This window comes from Mytilus edulis, chromosome 9 (assembly GCF_963676685.1).
Source record: "Mytilus edulis chromosome 9, xbMytEdul2.2, whole genome shotgun sequence".
NCBI classification, from domain to species: Eukaryota; Metazoa; Mollusca; class Bivalvia; order Mytilida; family Mytilidae; genus Mytilus; species Mytilus edulis.
Genome location: NC_092352.1, coordinates 11,244,776 through 11,269,191, shown reverse-complemented (window position 1 = coordinate 11,269,191; position 24,416 = coordinate 11,244,776). Strand labels below are relative to the sequence as shown.

Genomic DNA, 24,416 nt, shown 5'->3' with positions numbered 1-24,416 from the left:
ATATCAGAAATCCTGGTAGTGCAGTTCCTGAGAAAAATGTGACGAAAAATTTTCAACTTTGCTATCAGGTGTAAAAATGATACAAGTGTTCGGTAAACAGGAAGTTGTCGAGTGATGAATCTGAAAACGCATCACACAGTATAGCTGACTTATATCAAGCCTGAAACCAAATTTCAGAAATCCTGGTAGTGTAGTTCCTGAGAAAAATGTGACGAAAAATATTCATGGGACAGACAGACTGACTGACAGAATGACGGACTGACGGACTGACAGAAGGACAGACAGAGGTAAAACAGTGTACCCCCCTTTTTTTCAAAGCGGGGGTATAAAAACGAAAAATTAAAAAAAATGACATAACAAATGAAAGAATAAAGGCAATAATGTATGTTCAAATATATAAATAATTAGAAGTTTGAATTCAAAGGCATCATAAACCCCATAGTCAGCACACCAGTTTTCTCATAAAATATAAATGAAATATTTAAACAAATATGAATTTGAAGAAAAAACACTCATAGAACTAATTAAACTCTTCCTATTGTGTCAATCGGAGTGGGAATCTTGTGGTTGCTTATTGGTCATGTTTTGTGTATAAAGAATTTATTTTGGTTTCAGAATTTATATCAAACTTGAATAGAAAGTTGGTGATTCAGAGATTTTAAATGTTGTTGATTTTCATCTTTTGCTTAACATCTTTGCACAACACTCATACATTACTGAAAATAAAACTTCAAAAAGTTGCACTCTGCCATGATTCAGTTATGCACTAAAACCAGTAATTTAGTTTTTTTACTCAGTAACTCTAAACCTAAACATCTTAACCAGGTCTGCCTTTAAAATCCCAATTTTTACTTACGTGTAATTTTACCACCAAATCCAACATAAAATCCATTTGATGTTACTATAGCAACGGAGTGGGAGGCACTGTATGCTTTCACTGTGAAGTAATACATTCCTGTACCTGGAACCAGGTCAAGGTCGTAAAAGGTAACATTTTTATCCTTTTCAATATTAGTAAAAGGAACAATATTGTCTCTTGTTTTGGAGAACCTTCTGTCTGTTCCTAGTGCAACTTCATAAAATTCTACAGCTTGATTTTTATCAAAATATTCAACATTATCTTCATGAACACCTTGATTGCCTGAAAAAAATGTAATCAAAATATCAAACCAGTGCAAGATGTTTAAATGTCATACAAACGTATCTTTAAAGAAATTGTATTTTAAATGTTTATAAAAAGGTTAAATATTATTAATCCATAAATTTATATGGCAAAATGTTCTTTTCTATTCCTCCTTAGCCCTCTTTTCAAATGATAGTTAGTAAATTAGGAAAATTGCCTGATATGACATCCACTTGCGCATCTACTGGCAATCCAAATCCATCCCAGTTGGCCATTACCATGGATTTAGAGTTGATAAAATTCAAATCATATCCTAACAGGTCTCCATCAAATACTTTTCCTGGGATGAGAGGTTCTTGCTTGACAGTGACACCATTGGATCTGATCATGTAGGTATAGTTCAAAGCATTGGTCACTCTCAGTAGAGAATAGTATAGTTCTCCATTCAACATCTCAAGTTCGTCATTCATTCCTGAAGTTTTAACTGTAATCAAAGAGGTAAATGGTAAACATTGTAAACATATATTCTATCATTGATTGCTAAAACAAAGAGTCTTTTTTGGATGTAGTTAATATTCTTTAATCTTTCAATCCTTTTAAAATAAAATTAAAACTGCACAAATGGCCTCCCTTTATGAATTGCACACCTTTACTGTGACAGCAATCATAAGCAGCCATATTTTCAGTCTGTTATGGTAGTCATCAACTAAAGAATCCAATGTTGACACAAAAAGATACTAAGGTGGCATTCCAAATCATAAGTTTATAAAAAAAAGGCTAAAACAAGAATGTGTCCAAAGTACATGGATGCCCCATCTGCACTATCATTTTCTATGTTTTGTGGACCGTGAAAATGGGGTAAAATCTCTAATTTGGCATTAAAATTAGAAAGATCATATCATAGGGAACATGTTTACTTAGTTCAAGTGGATTGGACTTCAACTTCATCAAAAACTACCTCGACCAAAATTTTTAACCTGAAGAGGGAGAGACGAACGGAAGAACGAACAAACGGACGGACGCACAGACCAGAAAACATAATGCCCATAAATGGGGCATAAAAATAAAAACATCAAAAGTATATCCAATTACAAAACTAATTCACATTTACATAGAAAATTTCAATATTTTCATACTGGAGTTAATAATAATCTATATTCAGAGTTAGTTTAAACATATTTATTTATAGTGGATTGGGAAACAAGTTTTACAACTTATATTATCCCTTTCCACTTTGCGGGTGCAAGTGCTGCCTTGTAGCGGCATTAGCCTGCTCTTTTTGGAAATCTACAAGGGTGTCTTTAAAGTGCAAGAGATATGGCTCTCTCTTAACACTGGTCAGCCGTTTATCGTCCCCTTCCGACGGACTATCATTGTTTCTTCAACACCATTCTCGCAAATGGTGTCAAGGGAGAGCCAAAAATTCAGTCCTTGAAATTTTCATCCCAGACGGGAATCGAACCAGGAACCTTTGTGTTAGTAGTCAGGTGCACTAACCACTACACCACGGCTATTCAGAGTTAAATTTAAGTTGAAATAACAAACCACTTTTTGCCCATATCAATAGTTGGCAGGTGGAAAATTCTATAATATATATAATGTTAAATGTCTCATCAAATCCTTTTCTGTCCTTAAGTATAAGCACAGAAATTGAATGTGTTATGTTCAAATTTCAAGCTGGACTGATTTTGCTCTGTCAAAATAACTATGATGCTGAAAACTCTACTAGCCTTTTCCCCAAATAAATGATGAAAGGTATACTCATAAAAGTAACAACAACTCATTTCAAACTTGAATATTTCATACCTCCCATATCCAGCCAATCCATGACAACCTTCCCATCAAGCCTCTGTATCAGCCAATCAAATCTAATGACAGGACAAGGGTCACCTGACACATCCCATGATGCCCTGTATGTGTCAAAACTCTCCTGGAAATCACTTAAAAAGAGTACATGCAACAATTAAACATGCATCAAAATTTTACTTTAAAAACTGTAAAGATCTGTATAATGAACGTTGTGCTTACTGTATGATCGTAAAAGAGTATAAAAGCAAGTTGGTTGTCTGTGTGATACCTTGAGCAATATTGTTATATCAGGGACAACAAAATTGATATTACCTCATATGACTAGTCAATAAGTGTACAATGTTGCAAATTAACTTTAAACCTTCAAAAAAAATTATACTTTGCTATACAATAAAGATAAAATGATATTTGTATACTTATAATAGTCAAAAATATAAAACATAGCCACAAATATAATAAATGAGATGAATAATATGATTTTGGATGTGATCATAAATTTGGCATTTTTTTTAATTATTTTTTTAAGCAAAAAATCCAAGGAGGTATTTAGTTATAGTTAAAATATTGTCAAATTAGTAAACAAAAAAAAACCCCATTAATAATGACATTTGGTGACTTGTGTCAAAGGAATAGATTTTTTATAAATTTCATATATCTTTAGGTGTAAACAATGGACAAAAATGTAAGAGCTTTCTAAAAACAGTCTTGGAGGAGTTACTTGCTATTGTTACAATACAATAAAAGATAAATTCAAAGTCTATGTATTGATGTGTACAGACTGATAGAAGGATGGACAGAGACCTTTAACATATCAAATTGGCACAACACACGAGGGAAAATAAAAGAAATACAAGAGATATGTTGGACAAAATGTTTCTGCAAAGCAATTCTTTCAAATGAAAACTTACATATCCACATTTGACAATTCTGTCACATCAGCGATACCAATATGTGATAGAGGAGGAAGTCCCTGACTTAGGTAAGATAAGTATAAACCATTGGATGAACTAACACTGGATAATCCTGCTCCATTGGTACCTTTGATGGATACATATACCTACAAAAATATCAAGTATGTAGATTAATTCTTTATTGGGAACACCCATCAAGAGCTGGGAGGCTACAGTGTAATCCGTGGGCTTAATGGAGATGGGTCACTAACGTATTTACAACAATATTTACAAGGAAAGTCCTCACCCCAACACAATGGGAGTGCTAAGACAGCGGGAAGACTGTTCTTGAAGCAGAAGTACTCAGAGAACAGACAAGAGTAATTTACCGGATGATGATCCTTCTCCATTGGTATCTTTAATGGATACATAAGCCTACAAAATTATCAAGAGACATATACTTGAAATTCCTAGCCTAGCAGTACTTTTACAGGATTCTTTATCTGAAAGACTAAAAAATAAACTGGATAATCCTTCCTCCACTGGTACTTTTAATGGATACATACAAAACATAGATAGAGTGATATGCTGAAAGTGAAATGCTGACGCAAACTGTTCTCCAATGTTTGCAAAATAGTCAAATTAAAAGAAACCTTCCAACAATGCATGAAAAATCCAACAAACCAAAATAGAGGTAAAGGCAGTCAACTGTTCAATAACATTCATTATCCTGGTTTAGAGTAATTTGATTGGCTGATATTGTCCTAATAAATTTCAGTACATTTTTTTATTACGTCAATTGGAATTATCTCCCTTATTTATTACGTCATCTCCCTTATACCATTGACCTAATAAAAAAAATAATTTTTAGTTGCTTTATAGTCCTAATATTTTGAATTTTTTCAGTTTTAGATTAAATATCTAAAATATCTTTGGCTGATATTGTCCAAATATTGAATTTGAATATTCGCCTCACCCGATTTGAACTTATTAACCCTATAAAATGTTGTATTAGGACAATTGCACACTGTGTAACTAATAATAACATTGTTGTAGTAAATATGAAGAAAAAAACATAAGTTTCTGATATACATATATACTAACTATAGAATTATTTCCCTTGTTAGGAAGTAAACTGGTTTGCTGCACTGCAGAGAAGGGGATACGAACTAATGTTTCCTTTCCCAGTCAGTGCCTTATATTTTATACACCTGACAACTCTGGGATAAGAAAGGACTGAGCCTATATCCCCTGTGAAGATTGAGAATAATATACATTATAAAAAGAAAAAATGTTGCTGAATAGCAAGCGTCCATATGTCTCAAAGTCTACTCCATTTATTACAGGTGAGACAAAAACAAGTAGAAAATAAATCTGATCACTGATAATTCCATTTGATCCATAATTGTTATGGTCAATCAATGGTACCACTGATGCTGAGTTCACACGTAATTCGAATTTGATTCGCATTAACTAATTCGAATTAGTTTAATTTGCATTCGATTCGCATTAACTAATTCGCATTCGAAACGCTTTACATCCTTACGTCAATTCTAATTCGAATTACAATGCGCGTCAAATTTTGCTTTACTGTCCAAACGACGTTAACTTTTAATTCGTATTAACAAAAACGTATTTCTAATTGGAATTAGCCAATTCGAATTAAAAAAGAAGAGTGTGTGAACACAGTTAGCGAATTTGATTCGAATTCAATTCGAATTACATGTCCATGTGAACGAGGCATTAATTTTGTCCCTTTGATAATTAAGAACTCAAAATGCAATATTTATTCCTTCCAGATTGAATGACAGTCAAATTTATATTAATGATTTGAAGTAACTTGGTTCAAGTTAGTAATTTACAAAATATTATTACCTTTGTTAGGCCATTCAAGGTCAGTCCTGTTACTGTATAATAATTGGCTTCAGTGTTTATGCTGAAAAAAGGTTTAATCTGTCCACCTCCTGCTGTGGTGCCAACAGCTATTTCATATCTGTCAGAAAAAAATAAAAGTTATAATCAAGAAAGTTATCTTTGTGGATTACAACAGGCAAATTTCTTTGAAATTTCATAAAAAGAAAAATTATGGTTTTGAAATTCAAAAGTTTTAAGAGATGGGAAAACAATTGAAAATACATGCTGTATAGGATATCAGTAGTCAAACCTACAGTAAACTACCACAGTGCCAATCCTATTTTACTTTTGAAAATATCACAAGTCATGATTCTTATAATTCGAAAATTTGAAATGCTTCTTGTAAAACAATATCAATTTATGCACAATATTTGAATTAATCATATCTAATTTATAATTAAATATTTCCTTAGAATGAATATATTATGACTATTGTATATCTTGATAATACAGATGGAGTACCCTGTAATTCCAGATTGTTCATCAATAAATGGTTGCCAGGTTACAGATACTGAGGTCAGAGATTCTGAACATGTAGCATCTAAAGCATCACATTCTGAAATGAAATTGTTCAATGATTTAAAATCATATAAATTAATCGAAGTGCTTGTAAGCACTGAAGGGTAAAAATTGCTTTAATTTATCAGTGGGAAGTAAAATCAAATATATTGCACTGTATAAAACATTGGTTGTAGTTCATTCAACTACAACGCTAAACAAAGGTAGATAACTCAATTTTTAAAAGATGACTTAAATAATGACATCATTGATAATGTTAAAACAGATATCAGATTCCCGCACCTTGCAAAAGTTATATCATTTAGACACTTTCTTGACCAGCATAACATTATTTTGTGATTTGAATATCTGAGCATATTATTTCATTGAATAAGTTCTTGAACAGAATGTACAAAATGTTATGACCAATGCACTATATTTTGTTTATCTCAAAAGTAGTGATAAGTCTTGGGAGATTAAGATATCCAGTCAGTCCAATGGGGTTTTGATGCAATCAATGCATTCTTTAGCCCAAAAAAGGAATATAGAAAAGTACAAATAATGGAGTTATAATATGAACATTTTGGCAGTTTCATTTCATTTATTCTTGTAGGCGGAAAATACTGGCATATTTAATTGTCATATGCTGGTTAACCCTTCTATAATTTTAGAAAATTTTGATTTCTAAAAAGTTGATTGGACTTCAACTTCATCAAAAACTTCCTTGACCTAAAACTTTCACCTGAAAGGGGACAGACAGATGATTGATTTTGATTGTTGGTTGCTTTACGCCGCATTAGCACAAAAAGGCTATATCGCGGCGGGATCACAGAACAGATGAAAGGAAGGACGGACAAATGCACACACAGACCAAAAAAACATAATGCCCCTACATGTGCAATAAAAAAACACTTTTACAACACACATTCATTCAATTTATTGATGTCATTTACAACAGACAATCAAGTGAGCTATTTCTACTACAACTACCAAAATTTATATAACAAATAATAAGACTAATTAGACAACTCTTATCAAATTAATATTAGACCCACATAATTTATATATTATATACCTTCATCAGTTGTACAAGCTTTAGCATTCATCTGTACAGTAGCTGCATTGTCAGTCACATCCATTCTGTAGGTCGTATGAAGGTCAATCACTTTACCAGAGATAGGAGGTGTGGTATCTATGGCAACAGGTCCAGAGAAACTGTAGGACTGTAAACCCACTGTGTTAACAGCAGTAACAGTAACATAGTAGGACTTCTCATGAGTCATCAACTCATCTGCATCTATATAAAACAAATCCATTGTAGTGTTGGTCATATTGGGTAGGGTCATCAGATGTAAGTTAGAAAATCCATACTTACTAACATTGCTGATTGCACTACACATTAGTACAATCAGATTATAAAGACAAGGAGAGATTCATTACAGTTTGCTAAGGTAAAATAATGAAAGACACCTTAAGTGTAAGCAAACACATTCCCTCCCCAAATCTACCCTTTAAAATATAAAGCTAATACAAATACTGTCAAACAAAAATCTTTATACCAATTTACTTTTCAGCATTTTAAAATGAAATACAAACCATTTATGAGGTAACTAAAGGTGTGTCCATCAACTTCCCTATTTTGGAAAATATCAGAGAATCCTTCTTCAGAACCTAAAGATATAAGGAATTTCTCTATTGGACTTTCACTGTCATGGAACCCTGTCCATGAACACTTAACTGGAACCTTGGCCTAAAATAAAACAAAGGTTTGATTTACTTTTTTAGCAGATAAATCACTCACCTTGCATAACCTTTTCTTCCTATTCAGTTATGATCTGAATATACAACTAGAGGCTCTCAAGAGCCTGTGTCGCTCACCTTGGTCTTTGTGCATATTAAACAATGGACACAGATAAATTCATGACAAAATTGTGTTTTGGTGATGGTGACGTGTATGTAGATCTTACTGTACTGAACATTCTTGTTGCTACAATTATCTCTATTTACAATGATCTTGGCCCAGTAATTACAGTGGAAAATATTTTTTTAAAATTTACCAAAATTTATGAAAAATGTTAAATATTGACTATAAAGGGCAATAACTCCTTAAGGGGTCAATTGACAATTTTTGTCATGTTGTCTTATTTGTAGATCTTATTTTGCTGAACATTATTGCTGTTTACAGTTTATCTCTACCTATATAAATATTCAAGATAATAACCAAAAACAGCAAAATTTCCTTAAAATTACCAATTCAGGGGCAGCAACCCAACAACAGGTTGTCCGATTCATCTGAAAATTTCATTGCAGATAGATCTTTACCTGATAAACAATTTTAATCATGTCAGATTTGCTCTAAATGCTTTGGTTTGTGAGTTTTAAGCCAAAAACTGCATCATACACCTATGTTCTTTTTTTAGCCATGGCAGCCATCTTGGTTGATTGGCCGGGTTGCCAGACACATCTTTTAAACTAAATACCCTAATGATGATTGTGGCCAAGTTTGGAATAATTTGGCCCAGTAGTTTCAGAGGAGATGATTTTTGTAAAAGATAACTAAGATTTACGAAAAATGGTTAAAAATTTACTATAAAGGGCAATAACTCCTAAAGGGGTCAACTGACCATGTTGATCATGTTGACTTACTTGTAAATCTTACTTTGCTAAACATTATTGCTTTTTACAGTTTATCTCTATCTATAATAATATTCAAGATAATAACCAAAAACAGCAAAATTTCCTTAAAATTACCAATTCAGGGGCAGCAACCTAACAACAGGTTGTACGATTCATCTGAAAATTCCAGGACAGATAGATCTTGACCTAATGCACAATTGTACCCCCGTGTCAGATTTGCTCTAAATGCCCTTGCTTTTGAGTTATAAGCCAAAAACTGCATTTCCCCCCTATGTTCTATTTTTAGCCATGGTGGCCATCTCGGTTGGTTGGCCAGGTCACGCCACATATTTTTAAAACAAGATACCCTAAAGATGAATGTGGCCAAGTTTGGTTTAATTTGGCCCAGTAGTTTCAGAGGAGAAGATTTTTGTAAAAGATTACTAAGTTTTACGAAAAATGGTTAAAAATTGACTACAAAGGGTAATAACTCCTAAAGGGGTCAACTGACCATGTTGATCATGTTGACTTATTTGTAGATCTTACTTTGCTGAACATTATTGCTGTTTACAGTTTATCTCTATCTATAATAGTATTCAAGATAATAACCAAAAACAGCAAAATTTCCTTAAAATTACAAATTCAGGGCAGCAACCCAACAACAGGTTGTACGATTCATCTGAGAATTTCAGGGCAGATAGATCTTGACCTGATAAACAATTTTAATCATGTCAGATTTGCTCTAAATGCTTTAGTTTTTTAGTTATAAGCCAAAAACTGCATTTTACCCCTATGTTCTATTTTTAGCAATGGCGGCCATCTTAGTTGGTTGGCCGGGTCACCAGACACATTTTCAAAACTAGATACCCCAATGATGATTATGGCCACGTTTGGTTTAATTTGGCCCAGTAGTTTCAGAGGAGAAGATTTTTGTAAAAGTTAACGACGACGGACGACGACGACGATGAAGACGACGGACGCCAAGTGATGAGAAAAGCTCACTTGGCCTTTTAGGCCAGGTGAGCTAAAAAGTGAAGTCACAATGGGGTACTATTTGACATTATATTGTTACAGGACAGGGGAGTGTGTCCCAAAAGTTTTAAAATAATATTTATGTAGGTGAACATTATGATGACTATGTGTTATGGTATTGGTACATTCTAAGGGGGTCTCATTGGGGGGTTCCGATCCCGGATCCCACTTACTGTTTTGTTAGATTCCCCTATCCCGCTTACACTATGTAGGTAAGCAATTTTCATTTTTTTGTCATTTCCCGGGTCCTGCCAGACCTCATTTCCCTTTTTCACAACACAATAATTTGACTATCACGTGTCACGCTTACAAAAAATCAGCAATCCCGCGTCACGCTTAGACCCCAATGAGACCCACTTCTAATATTCTTTAACCCTGGTGTTGAGTTACTCACTAATTATACTGGTAGTGTAGCTGGCTTAATGGTTAAAGCAAAAGAAACCTAGCAGTCAAAGTTAAATTAAATTATATTATATAAGACGGACAAACTTTATAAATGTTCTGTTTTCTGTATGTCAGGTTAAGAATTTAACTTTTAAAGTTGTTTACTCATGTGCATGCCAAGTTTAAAAAATATTTAAGACAAGTTACAATGTCCAAACTAGGCACTGATCTTTATATTTTTTTCTATGTAATAACACTAACCCCTACAAATTCAGGACAGGTGACATCTCCCTGATTTGGTGCTGATGCATCTATGACCACTGAACCAAACACTACTTTACCAATTGACCCTGCCTTATTCTCACTATATACAGATATAATGTTGGGTTTTCCTAAAATTAAAATATGTCAACATTGTGGGATAAATATGTATGATATTATATAAGTGAATGATTCAAGGTAACGTGACGGTACCCAAATTGCACCTATTTTGACAGTTTTTTCACCTACGTTGTTTTATGATCAAGAAAAAAATGTCCATACTGGGTTTATTTTGTAGCCCTATCCTTCTTTATTGTATAGGTACACCAATTTGATTTTTAATCTATATTGAGTCATAGAAAAATGGGTTTGAATCAACCTCCAAACTATCCATGATTCTGTAATGAGGAGTACCCAAATTGCATCCATGCTTAAAATCTCATCGTCAAAAGTCTAATAACCGAGCTTTTGTTTAATTTCTTCAAATTTTTTGAACAATTGGATATTAGTCCATGCTTACTCTTCATATTTTACGAAATGGATACTTATAATATATTGTATTTGCTTATTTGAAAAAGATGACGTTTTGATGACGTCGCATGGTGACGTTTTCATACATTTTGCTTTTTCAGTAAACAGTCCATCTGTTGATAAAGACTGTGAACGTTTTGTGTATATCTAAATATGTTTACCTATGTTGAAAGACGTGCATAGTATCAAATCATAAAAATACAAATTGTTTAGTCTCTAAGAAATCTTGTAAGATTTCCGTTGCTATTTTTTTCTAAATAGGTGCAATTTGGGTACTCGGTGCAATTTGGGTACCCTTACGTTATGTATAAGACAGACTTTATCTTTTATTTCTATGAAATACATGTGATAAACAAACTGTTAAACATTTGAGTTCATGACTGAACATCATCTTTATAGAAGAAAATATAGTTAAAAGATTAGTATACACCAATCTTGATTGTTTTTTTTGAATGAGTTATGAATGGTGTAAATGACAAATAAACAGTACTACTGTGACATTATCATATAAACATTGTGGATGCTAAATTTTAAGAAAAGTCAATTCAAAATGATGTTTGGAGACTCAAAATTGAGAATGAGGAGAAAACTGACTTATAATTAAAGCATTCCTTCCTTAAATTATCAATCTATTTCATTTGCAAATGCAGTAGCTTCTGCAGACAATTGAAATCTTCTGTATAAGGAATTATGTCACATAGGTAACAAGAATGTGTCCAAAGTACACGGATGCCCCACTCGCACTATCATTTTCCATGTTCAATGGACCGTGAAATTGGGTAAAAAATCTAATTTGGCATTAAAATTATAAAGATCATACCAAAGGGAACAAGTGTACTAAGTTTCAAATCGATTGGACCTCAACTTCATCAATCAAAGAGCTGAATAGCTCTGAGGGGAAAGACGGCCCTTGTTTCTATTTAATTATGTTTTTGGAAAGGGGGGGTATCTTTTGATAGTTTTCATATGAAGAATGAAAAAGAGAACAGCTAGAACATGTAGAAAGGTTGACAATATTGAAATCAATTGTTGTTTATGTAATTTCATTTCCTTAGTTTAGGATTCAATTTGGACCAATGAAAGAGATCTGCATCTTCTAAATCTAAACATTTGATTAAAGTTGATAGCTAATTATAAAACTCAACTGAATTCTGTCATTTCACAACAACTACAATATTTTCTGAAATCTTGATTGTGTACTACTGAACTGCAGGCTCGGGCCATTTTCCATTTTTTGTGACAGTTCTCTTGGATTTTTAGGTTTTTTCTTTAGAAAGTGTGGACTGAAAAATCTATTCAGTTTTAAATTTCCAATGAATTTTATGAAGTTCGGAGTTATAACTCTCATCACAGGGAATCAGGTACTAATAAAAAAAAAACAATATGAGAGATGTAAACTGTGTGAAGCTTGTTTCCAAATCTTAATTTTGAAATATTTGTAAATAATAAATATGTTTAAACTACAAAATACAAATTTTTATTATTATTTTTTTACCATTATAATGATTATGTAGGTACACAAAAATTTAGTTTTAATACTAGAAGACTACTAATCCAATGAAATGTTACATTTGAAGTGTTTAAATACATTAACTTTTATTTTAGTGGATAATTACTCATCAATTGAGGTGCTCCTGAATTGGAGGAAGATTCTCAGAATTTTTACAGAAAAAGTGGTCTGACTAATTAGGGACAAGAAGAATTTTAGCGACAAGAAGCGACAAGAAGAATATTTAATCGTCTTATTGACGCTTCTTGTCGCTTTTTGACGCTTCTGGTCTCTGATTAGTAGGACTCGAAAAAAGTAATAAAATCGTTTCTTTCCCCTGTCTCATGTAACCCCACGATCTTTGTTGATTTTGAAAGTTGTTGACCTACAAATTAAAGTATTGTATGTTGATGTTTAAATCATCTACAGTAAACAATATTATGTTTAGATTTAACAAATACAAATTTGTAATTAGTGCACGATCTCTAAGAATGATTGAAATATTAAACCAGTGAACTGGTGAAGGATATCCCTGCTTCTTCCAAGAATGACGTCACTATAAAATGCAATGTAGGTTGGATATATTTAGAATATCTTGTCATACTAATTTTTCCGGATTGTAAAATAAGCGTTAATAGTGTAAAGGAGAGTTCAAGATACGATAATTTTGTGAGAAACCGAAGGGAAATGTGTAAAAAAGTGTTTAAAGTCAAACTATTCATTTCTGGGTCTCCTTCTCTTCAATCTAAGTAAGATTTGTTGGGGGGTTTTCCACACTATAACATGTATAAAATCAAAATGAATGATGTGAGGGAGTGTCACTCTGGTCTTTCCCCAAAAACTTTAACCTGAAACTCGCACTTTCATTTTCTATGTTCAGTGGACCATGAAATTGGGGTCAAAAGTCAAATTTGGCTTTACAATTAGAAAGATCATATCATAAGCAACATGTGTAGTAACTTTCAAGTTGATTGGACTTCAGCTTCATCAAAAACTACCTTGATCAAAAACTTTAACCTTGAAGTGGGACAGACGGACGGACACACAGACCAGAAAACATAATACTTCTCTACTATCGTAGGTGGGGCATTAAAAAAACCAGTGGTATAAAAAAAAGAGGACGTGTTATGATAGCCAATGAGACAATTCTCCAACAGAGACTAAATGATGTAGAAAAAATAAAGGTCACCTGTGGGCCTTCAACAGTGAGCAAAATTCTGGGGTGGGGGGCTGTTTTGTTTTTACCCTTAATATGGCTTGTGATTTGAAACAATTAAGATTACCAGAAGTATCAGCAGCTACAGTAGACAATGGAAGTGAACTTTGTAAATTTGGTGTAATATTAACTTCTGTTACTGGAGCCACATCTTCTCCAAAAGGATAGGTCCCTACACTGAACCAAGCCCTCTGTATGCCACTATCTCCATCACTATAATGCCATAGGGCTGACAGGGAATCAACTGTTTTCTGATAAATACTGGACCCATCTTCCAATTCAGTGGCATCCTTATCTGTTAATCTATAAAATAATTTTGAAATCTTATTAAAAAAATTGTTATTTCAACATAGATATGTAGTGCAAAATTAGATTTACTTAAAAGTAGATGCGTTGAAATGACACAAATGGCCTCGTCTCAATTTTTTTTTTTAAATCTGTTATTTCAATAGAAAAAAGTCTGTATAACTGTGATTTTTCAACAACTTATCAAAGTCCAAAGCCTGTAATTTCGGCAAAAATTAGTGATGCGAAAAGAAAATTAAATTTGATGTTACTCATAATGGTTACCTCACATACCAAAAATCAGCCCTATATCTGAAAGCGCTTAGAAAAAGTCTGTATAACTGTGATTTTAAACAATTTATCAAAGTCCAAAGCCCGTAATTCCATACCAAAAATCAGCTCAATATCTGAAGGTGTTTAGAAAAACTCCAGATAATGACTGACGGAATGATGGACAAGGGTAAAACTATATGGCCCCGACAACTTTGTTGTGGGACCATAAAAAAATTTACATAATCAAAAGTGGCAGGAACATGCTCTCTTGCTTAATGTTAATAGCAAGGGGAAGCAATCATCTATGTTTTAAGGTACAATGAGAGTTACATCCCATTGTTTACCATTTTTAAAAGGGTTATACAGGGTAATACTATTTTTCTCTTAAAAAGTCACATGTCTGATGTCTGATACAATTCTTGTTTGAAAAGTGGAACATCACATAATTACTCTTCCATTGTATTTTACCTGTCTAGTGTAACCACAGGTGGTGTAGTGTCTACAGTGAATCCATCAGAAACAGCCTCTAAAACATTGCCATCATTAGTAACAGCACGGACACTGGAGTAATATTTTATTTCTGGTTTTAGTTGCAGATTTGCCTGGGCAAAACCAGAACTTGATATTCCTGTCAAATAACAAACAAGAAGTACAGAAAATTATACATTCTAGCAATTGTTTGAATATGACAACTTCTGCAAAACTGATCAAGCAGAACAAAACTCAAGCTTAAACCTCTTACAAACCACTTTTTATACCAAAAATCTCATCAACTGATTCTGGCATTACAAAATATTGCCTATCATATTTGTTTTTCATTTATAGTTTTGTACATAACAAATGCAGTTACTTTTTCTTATTTGTATTGTTTTACATGTGTCATTTTAAAAACTTTTATAGCTTGCCATGCAGGCAGCATGGGTTTTGCTCATTATTGAAGGCCATACTGATTGGCAATCCTTCACTTTTTCTCATTTTTTTTTATCAAGCAATTTCTTTACTTTTAGATGTACTCTAATTTAAAAATCTCCTGCCTACAATATGTATTTTTTAGATGACAATTTACCATTGCCAACAACTTCTGCCTCTTCTGAATGTACCAGTCCATGTGTAGTATAGGACATAACATCTTCTCCTCCAGGAGTTGTTCCAACTGCCCATTCATAATCCACAACTCCATGTAAATGACTCTCAAAACCATTGAACTGTAGTGTTGTAGTAGAAAAGTCTAACTGATAATCTAAATCTTCATTCAGCATTTGAGTTTTACCATCAGTACCTTCAGGTCCATCTATCACTAAACCTGCATGAACAAAAATATAACTGTGTCTTTAAAAAAAATGCCCTGTGCTGTATAAATGAGGAATTAAATGGTGTGTCACAATGAATCTGTCACAAGAGTCAAATATGGAAAAAGAAACATCAAGAATGTTTGCACATTACACGGATGCCCCACTCCCACTATCAGTTTTCATGTTCAGTGGACCGTGAAATTGAGGTCAGAACTTTAATTTGGCATTGAAATTAGAAAGATCATATCATAGGAAACATGTGTCCTAAGTTTCAAGTTGATTGGACTTAAACTTCATCAAAAACTACCTTGACTAAAAACTTTAACTAAAAACTTTAACCTGAATTCGCACTATCATTTTCTGATTAGTGGACTGTGAAATTGGGGTCAAAACTTTAATTTGGAAATAAAATTAGAAAGATCATACCATGGGGAACACGTGTACTAAGTTTCAAGTTGATTGGACTTCGACTTCATCAAAAACTACCTTGACCAAAACCTTTAACCTGAATCGGGACAGACAGACGACCTAATGGACGTACAGACCAGAAAACATAATGCCCCTTTTCTATCGTAGGTGGGGCATAAAAATAGTCAAATCAAAAAGACAAAAATGACGTAATAATATGCTGAACTACACATGATGGTAAACAATCATAGTAAGTATGAGAGATTTCTAAAAGTTTTGACAGCATTTATCCTTTTATATATGTATGAAAATTGGCTCTCTTGTTCTAATTTCAAGTAAAATATCCGCAGGAGAGTGGAGTTCTTAAAAAACTTAAATTCCACAAGTCTCTGTGTAAGTCTAAAGTTAGATATCTTGTTCAAGATTGTCACTCTTAATTTTTCTTTGTCTAAATAAATTGGAATTGGTCTTAGATAATTGAAGGTTTTTGCATACAAACTTGTCAAGATTTCATGGACTTGGAGGTTTTTTTTTTATCCCTCATGAATCGTACAACTTAACCACAATAATAAATTATTTTCTTTTTTTTACAAACTGTAACTATGCCTGACATTCCTGGTTTGTCTTCATCTACCACAACAATAGGTGTAGACGTTTCAGGATTACTGTCCTGTCCTGACACTGTATCCCTGTCATACATACCTGGTTTGTCTTCATCTAACAAAACAATAGGTGGTCCAAGGACACAGTTATCGTCCTTTGGTTTTCGTTGTCTACAAATATAGTCCCTAGTGTAAACAGTGTATAACTTGCATGTTTTATTTGATACACTTTCCCAATTTATTTCTTGATATTAAATGCGTGAAATATTAAGTAGGGGGATGTATTTACATGTTAAAAAAATTTGGGTGCTGAATCTTTATGTTAAGTAGTGATTTGGCCCAGTTTAAAAAGGTCAAATTTTATCACGTCTGAAGCTGTCAAACTGAATTTTACACCCCCTTAACACAGAATTGTCAATATTTTGAGTGAGAGCTGGTAGAAGTTTCTATAATTTTGATATTATTTGTCTCACTGGTAGTACACTACACTGTAAAAATCTTTTCGAGAAAGAGCAGGTGCGATTTTTTAATTTGAATTTATTGTCTAAAACAAATGCACTACGAAATAACTGTGTTCTCGGGCCAGGTGTAGACGTTACAGGATTACTGTCCTGTCCTGACACTGTATACCTGTTATACATACCTGGTTTGTCTTCATCTACTACAACAATAGGTGTAGACGTTAGAGGATTACTGTCCGTCCTGACACAGTATCCCTGTCATACATACCTGGCTTGTCTTCATCTACTACAACAATAGGTGTAGATGTGACAGGATTACTCTCCTGTCCTAACACTGTATCCCTGTCATACATACCTGGCTTGTCTTCATCTACCACAACAATAGGTGTAGATGTGACAGGATTACTCTCCTGTCCTGACACAGTATCCCTGTCATACATACCTGGTTTGTCTTCATCTACTACAACAATAGGTGTAGATGTGACAGGATTACTCTCCTGTCCTGACACTGTATCCCTGTCATACATACCTGGTTTGTCTTCATCTACTACAACAATAGGTGTAGATGTGACAGGATTACTCTCCTGTCCTAACACTGTATCCCTGTCATACATACCTGGCTTGTCTTCATCTACTACAACAATAGGTGTAGATGTGACAGGATTACTCTCCTGTCCTAACACTGTATCCCTGTCATACATACCTGGCTTGTCTTCATCTACCACAACAATAGGTGTAGATGTGACATGATTACTCTCATGTCCTGACACAGTATCCCTGTCATACATACCTGGCTTGTCTTCGTCTACCACAACAATAGGTGTAGATGTGACAGGATTACTCTGCTGTCCTGCTCCATTCTCTGCCTTCACACTGACATAATACACCGGTGTGTAAGTTGTCAGGTCTGTCAACTGAAGTGTCAGGTCAGGTATGTATATATCCTTCTCTGTTCCAAAAGCCGTCCAAGTCAGGATATCTGTGCCACCTTTATAAAAACAATCTTTTTAAAAGATAAGCATACCGGTATGCATTACAATGTCTACTGCTGGTAGGAACATAGGATGAGTCTACATGTATGATGATGGGATAATTTTTCAACAAATATTGGAAAGGGTTTGTTGCTGATCTTTAAGATGAATATTTCAAAAACTCCTTACTCAACCAATAAACCCCTTGGAGTATCAATATTAATTTTTAATTTCTAAAATCTATTTCAAGTAATTATCTATGTCCAAGGCCCACAACATCAGTTTCAGCTCAGCTGGACAAAACTAAGTCTGTATCTGCTGATAACATGACAATATATATAAATGTTGAATCAACTGATTCCACACTTGTAAAAATAAGAAGGCAAGTAACCTGTGTGAAAATTGCTTAACTACAAAAAACTCAAGCTAAATCTATTAGCCTTATGAAATATCCAATCAAAAATCAGAATTCTTCAAAACCTTAACTACCTTAAATGTTATTGAGTATATATACATGTGTCATAGTCTTTTCGTATAAGAGAATCTCACATCTCGGATAAGTAATTGTTACCAAACCAGTTTAAAATAGAAATCAGTATTGTGAGATATTTAAAAAAAATTTCAAAAAATCATCGATTTAAAACAATGATCAGTAAAAAATTCAAAATAAAAAAACTGACCATGAGTTGTTCCTACTGCTACTCTAAACTTTGTGATGCCTGACTCATGATCATCTGCTGCCCAGACGACCTTGATCCCAGTTGTATCAGCTTGCCACACATATCCTTTTACAACTGTTTCAAATCTACCGGACAGAACTCCTACATACATCCAATGCATCTACAAAAGTCATTTCAGGATATATATAATTTAAAAGTAAAAGGAAGCTAGAATTGGGTAATTCATTCTCCTCCACGACAAAAAGAAGGTTAAATATTTATGCTATATCTAAATCAGCAGACAACTACAATTGTTGAAATGTTTACTGAAATAACAACTTTTCACAAAATTTGGATTCAAGATGTTACAGTTATTTCAAGGCCCTCACAAATTGACAAACAATACTTACAATGGGAGGTGTGGTATCTATGACAACACCATCAGTCTCAAATGCTGCTACGAATCCTGCCTTGTTAACAGCTCCCACCCTCATACTGTAGACTCCACCCTGGTATAAAGACAGACCTGTCTGAGTGTAATGGTTTATACTGACATCAGTCCCAAGATTTAACCATTCACCATAGATTGCTGAAAAATATTGTATTGAATCAGCAAAACCCATATGGTATAGTTAGCTTTAGAAGACATTAGTACATTCTATCTTTGATCCTTTGATACCATTTAAGATCATGGACAGGACCTGATCTTGAGATATTAGACATAGGAATCACATATCAGTGCAGCAACATCACATGTTCATGTCACTTCATGTCAATTTATCAATGACTTCATTCAAATAACTGAACAAATATCAATTTTGTTTGTCTGTGTAAAGACAGTTTAACAAACTATTTCATGTTATTTCATATTCTCAATAAAAACAAAATTCCAATAAAGAGAATAATGACTTTTGTTTATTTACTGGCTTCATCAGCTTCCCCCAGAAGGCTTGATTGGTCTTCTTGCTGACAAAAAAGTATCAAAAATCAAAAATGCCTTAATTCTGCATATAAAAAAACCTCAGGATAACAAACTGTGAAAAATTCAAAAGAGAGAAAAACATCATGATTTATTCTAAAACAACAAATGAAAAACAATTTTGGCATTTTTCAACCAACACTGGAATATAGGCTCCTGGCTTCATAGCCTATTAAAGAAATAATTCATGGGGGCTTGAATATATCGTGATTTTACCACGGGTTGGCCCTTTATGACAAATATTTTACCCTGAGCGATAGCAAGGGGTAAAATATCGGCATAAAAGGACAACCTGTGGTAAATTCTAGATATATTCAAGCCCCCATGAATTATTTCGATTCTAATAGGACAAATACGGCAATTGTTTTGGATCGAAGAGCTCTAGGTGAAGGCATTATTTGCTGTTCCCATAAATAAATACACTATTAAATTGACGTAAAAGAAAGGAACAAACTGAATAAGTGAACATGCTTAAACTATTTACAATAATTATTTCGATAGGTTTGGATGAATCTAAATGACAATTGTACTTATATGTCTTATAGGTATACACAAATGGCTTATATAACACATCATTTGTTTACGTTTCCTTGTTTGTGATGATTTTCGGTTTCACAATCGTGTATTTTCCAGTAAAATGCTTATATTCTGACGTCATAGATTTACTCAAAGCGTTTGAAGGACGTCATGTTAGAATATAAAAGAAACAATGCTTACAACTTATTATATAAGTAATTATTTATGTCCCAAGGAAAGTAGACAGACATACTTTGCTTCAACAAGTTTATATTGTGCATCTCAAAATGTCATGAAATTTGGGTTTTAGAACTGTTTTTGCCTTTTAAGGAGGCTCGCAGGTACAAAAATTTCAGCAAAAAAATGAACATTTTGTTTTTTCATTACAATTCAATTTATTACAACTATTAGTTATTACTTTATGATATGGTACAAAAATCAACCAATCAAATCGATTTGGTTTGGCCCCAGATAACTTTTAAAATGTTTGTATCATTGAAAAAGCCCCAAATTATCTCCTTTTGGTGCATAAATGAAATTTTTTTTGGCATTAAAATTGAAACATTTTTTTACTCATCGGTGACCTATATTTTTTGTTATTGTTTTCAAATAAGCTGTACATAAACTAAATAATTGTAAAATTTAAGTGATTTCTGTAATTTGGTTTTTTTTTTATTTCGAAATTACCACTATTTCTCCTATTAGTTCAACAGAAAAAAAGGACATGAACAAAAATGTATGCTTCTTTCGGATGCAGATTGTGAGCTCAAATGAACGGTGACCCCATTTTTTTATTTCATTTTTCTATTAAGTATATGATAAAGTTCTTTTATAAAAAAAATATAGCGAAATCCTATATTAGAATATTTTTTTTTATTTATACCCCCGAGCCCCCTTAATATTCAATAGTAATGTAAAGTCTGGCTAAAATTAGGCTACAAATTTTATAACACATTTTTGTGAAAAATAGTGGAACAGTTGAGAACGAACTGAGAATAATCTTCATATTGACAAATACTGGCTCTTTTGACCAGGCGAGCTAAATGTTTGTTTATTCTATAGTTTACCTGGAAGGATTTGTGACCTAAGTCCTTCATGATGCTGATATATCTGTACTTTATAATGATCAAGACCTGATTCTTCATCTATAAACTCAAAGTTACTGGATAAACTTGACATATCAGACTGAAAAATAAAGATAGAATAATTACTTGTTGTATCATCAATACACTATTACAGATTAACCCAAATAAAAACTTCTTTTTAAAAAAAAACAATAAACCTTATCATTTCAAAACCACCCTGTATTCTAGTTTGAGTGTAAACATTATTAGTTAAAAGTCCTTTGATTTTCTTTATTATTTTTTTTAAATAAAATAAACACTGAAATCAATTATCTATGAACTACTATGGTTTATTTGCAAACTTTCTGCAACATGATTAAAGAGTCTAACTTAACTTTGTATGAAAAATTCACTAAGAAAAACAAAAACATAAATTCTTTATGCACAACTTGTCTTGAATTTTGGGTAGTTTATAGCTTTTCACTTTTAATGAAGACAAGTATCATTTCAAAAAGCCATAGGTATGTTTCCTTGTATTACTGTATTACTTGCTGCTACTACATTATATTTCAAACCTGAAATGTTATATCTTCATTCAGCACAGTTCCATCCCCTAGACTCACAAGAACTGGTGAAGTCAAGTCAACAACAAACCCATCAGTCTCATTGATGATTGAGTTCAAGGCAGTATTGATGGTTCTTAATTTCACTTTGACATTATCCTTGTGTTGAAGGTTAAAGTTTACCCATTCTATACTGTTTATTTCTTTTGAGAAGGTTATCCAGTCCCTGACCACTTCATAGTGATCTGTGTTATTACTGAAAGATAACAATACAATATATACTAAATCAATTTCCACATTTTTGACAGAAATTTGACACACTGTTCCCTTTATTTAATATTGTCAAGGATGATAATTTTTAAAAGGATATGTAAATGAAGATTTAAAATACTGTTTTAACCTTATCATAAGGGAATCTTATCTCAGGACTTCAAATCTGAAATTACAAAACTGCACAGAACTACTTTTTGAATGAAATATGAAAAGAAGTTTTTTTGTCATTTTTGAATGGAACAGATACTGTGGATTCATTAATGTTTGTTGGATACCAATTTTTGTGGATTTGGTGGGTACAGGGGAACCATGAATTAAAAATTTCTAAAGGAATGTATGCAGACTTTACTAAAACCACGAAATTAATTATCCATGAATATAGAAGTTTTCCTCAATCCAAGAAAATTGGTATCCACAGAAACTGAATATTTGTTCTGGCCCAGAATGTTTTATTATTTTGCTCTGCATTTAGTAAACTTAATTCCAGAAATATTTTAAAACAATAAGAACAGTAACAGGAGACATTGAAATGTTTAAAAAGTTTTATCAATGGAACAGATTCTTACACTCCTGCAAATAATTACGTGGGAGATATCTTGTACTTATGTAAAAAAGGTATTTTGTTATTCTGTAAATGTTCAAATTTGAAACTGATTTTTTTTTAAACTTCAGGCAGATCTCCTAACTTAAATAAGATCTTATTAAATTTGTTACATGGGAATAAATAACCACTTACTTTGCTTTAACTTAACTGAACATTACCTGGAAATTTCCACCTGTACATCATACTGTTGTAAACCAGATTCTGGGTCATGATAACCCTCCCACTGGGCACCAACTTTAGCTGTACTGGCTGAATACTGAAGATCTGTAAAATCTGTCTGAACCCCATCAATGACCTCTCCCGATTCTGGCGCTGTCAAATCAACAGTTACTGCAGAAACCAAAAGACGACTTGTTTAATACTGAATATATTTTTTGGCAGATAACTAGTTTCTAGGATCAATATGTGCAAACAACATTTGGTTAAAAAAAATGAAGGCTCTTGCATTATTTCCTGAATAAAACCAAAACAATGTTGAAGATAGATATCCGGTAAGCTATTTCTTTTTAGGCCGTGTTCACACCAAACGCCGTGTACAGTAAACATGTTTAAATTTGTTCACATCTATACACCTTGTTTAGTTACCTGTACATAAGATTTGTTCACACTTGTAAACTATATGTCATTTAAATGTTCATTACTTAGAAATTTTCAAACAACTTTTCTAGCAGTTCGGAAACGACCATTTGACTTTAAAAAAGGGGGGGGGGGGGAATTTTTCCGTAATTTGATTTTAAAAAAAATTGGGCCATTCAGATGATTATAGAATGAACAAATATTATGAATCCAAAGTTTCCCCATACATTATAGTGTTAAATATTGAATTGGTACCATGGAAAAACTAGAGGCTCTCAAGAGCCTGTGTCGCTCACCTGTTAATGTGTTTATATACTGATGTCGGCCATCTTCGTTGGTAGGTGGGGTCATTAGACACTTTTTTTAAAAATAGATACCCTAGTATTATGATTGTGGCCAAGTTTGGTTAAATTTGGCCAAGTAGTTTTAGAAAAGATTTTTATACAAGTCATACATGTGATGGACTGTGAAACTCAGATCAGGAGATTGGGAAATTTTGGTCAGGAGATTGGGACTCAGATCAGGAGGTTTTTATCGACATTAATTTTGTCGTAAATGTACATTGTAGAAATTGTCTTTTAAAGTGTTCTTTTGAGTTTATACACCCTAGTACCCTTGTTGCCTTTCTATTTAAATGATAACACATTATTAAATAAAAATATTGAGAAGATTCTGTTTCTTGTTTTGTGTTGTGTTTGATAATTGATTGTTCACTGCTTGCAAATAAATGATTATATACTTTCTTTGTGTATATTCATGTCTCCATCTCCTTATCATTGGGAACTGTATAAGACAAATAAGAAAGAAATATGCTATACATGTATAATTTTAACATGATAAATTAAGTTAAAAAATAACAAACAATAACAATAGTAAATTGCATGTTGTTTTAGCATTATAAAAGTCATATTTACTCTGTGTTAAAGATTTTGCCTTTACCTTTTTTTTTTGATAACCCATTTTACTCATCCAACTTATTTAGACATTTCTACATCTATGGGTCAAAGTCATGCAGCATGATCATGTGGTACAAGTTATATTCACTTTAAACACATGTGGAACACTGATTATAACATGAACACTAGGGAGTGGACAGAATTCTTATATAAATTTCAATATAATCTGTG

At 32.9% G+C, this 24,416-nt stretch overlaps 1 protein-coding gene across 1 annotated transcript in view; it reads right to left on the bottom strand.

Moving 5' to 3' along the window:
• Positions 1–24,416, bottom strand: part of LOC139489433 (uncharacterized) — a 175,655-nt gene that overhangs the window by 50,312 nt on the left and 100,927 nt on the right. Inside the window, exons 71-88 of the mRNA XM_071275756.1 lie at positions 22,872–23,043; positions 21,849–22,092; positions 21,277–21,394; positions 19,125–19,303; positions 18,736–18,895; positions 17,875–18,072; positions 15,388–15,624; positions 14,790–14,949; positions 13,831–14,066; positions 10,528–10,658; positions 7,831–7,984; positions 7,310–7,531; positions 6,199–6,292; positions 5,698–5,815; positions 3,841–3,989; positions 2,930–3,063; positions 1,341–1,607; positions 857–1,141 (exon numbers count right to left, since the gene is read on the bottom strand). Of these exons, the coding sequence (XP_071131857.1) occupies positions 857–1,141; positions 1,341–1,607; positions 2,930–3,063; positions 3,841–3,989; positions 5,698–5,815; positions 6,199–6,292; positions 7,310–7,531; positions 7,831–7,984; positions 10,528–10,658; positions 13,831–14,066; positions 14,790–14,949; positions 15,388–15,624; positions 17,875–18,072; positions 18,736–18,895; positions 19,125–19,303; positions 21,277–21,394; positions 21,849–22,092; positions 22,872–23,043 (3,258 nt within the window). The remainder of the gene's footprint in view (positions 1–856; positions 1,142–1,340; positions 1,608–2,929; positions 3,064–3,840; positions 3,990–5,697; positions 5,816–6,198; positions 6,293–7,309; positions 7,532–7,830; positions 7,985–10,527; positions 10,659–13,830; positions 14,067–14,789; positions 14,950–15,387; positions 15,625–17,874; positions 18,073–18,735; positions 18,896–19,124; positions 19,304–21,276; positions 21,395–21,848; positions 22,093–22,871; positions 23,044–24,416) is intronic.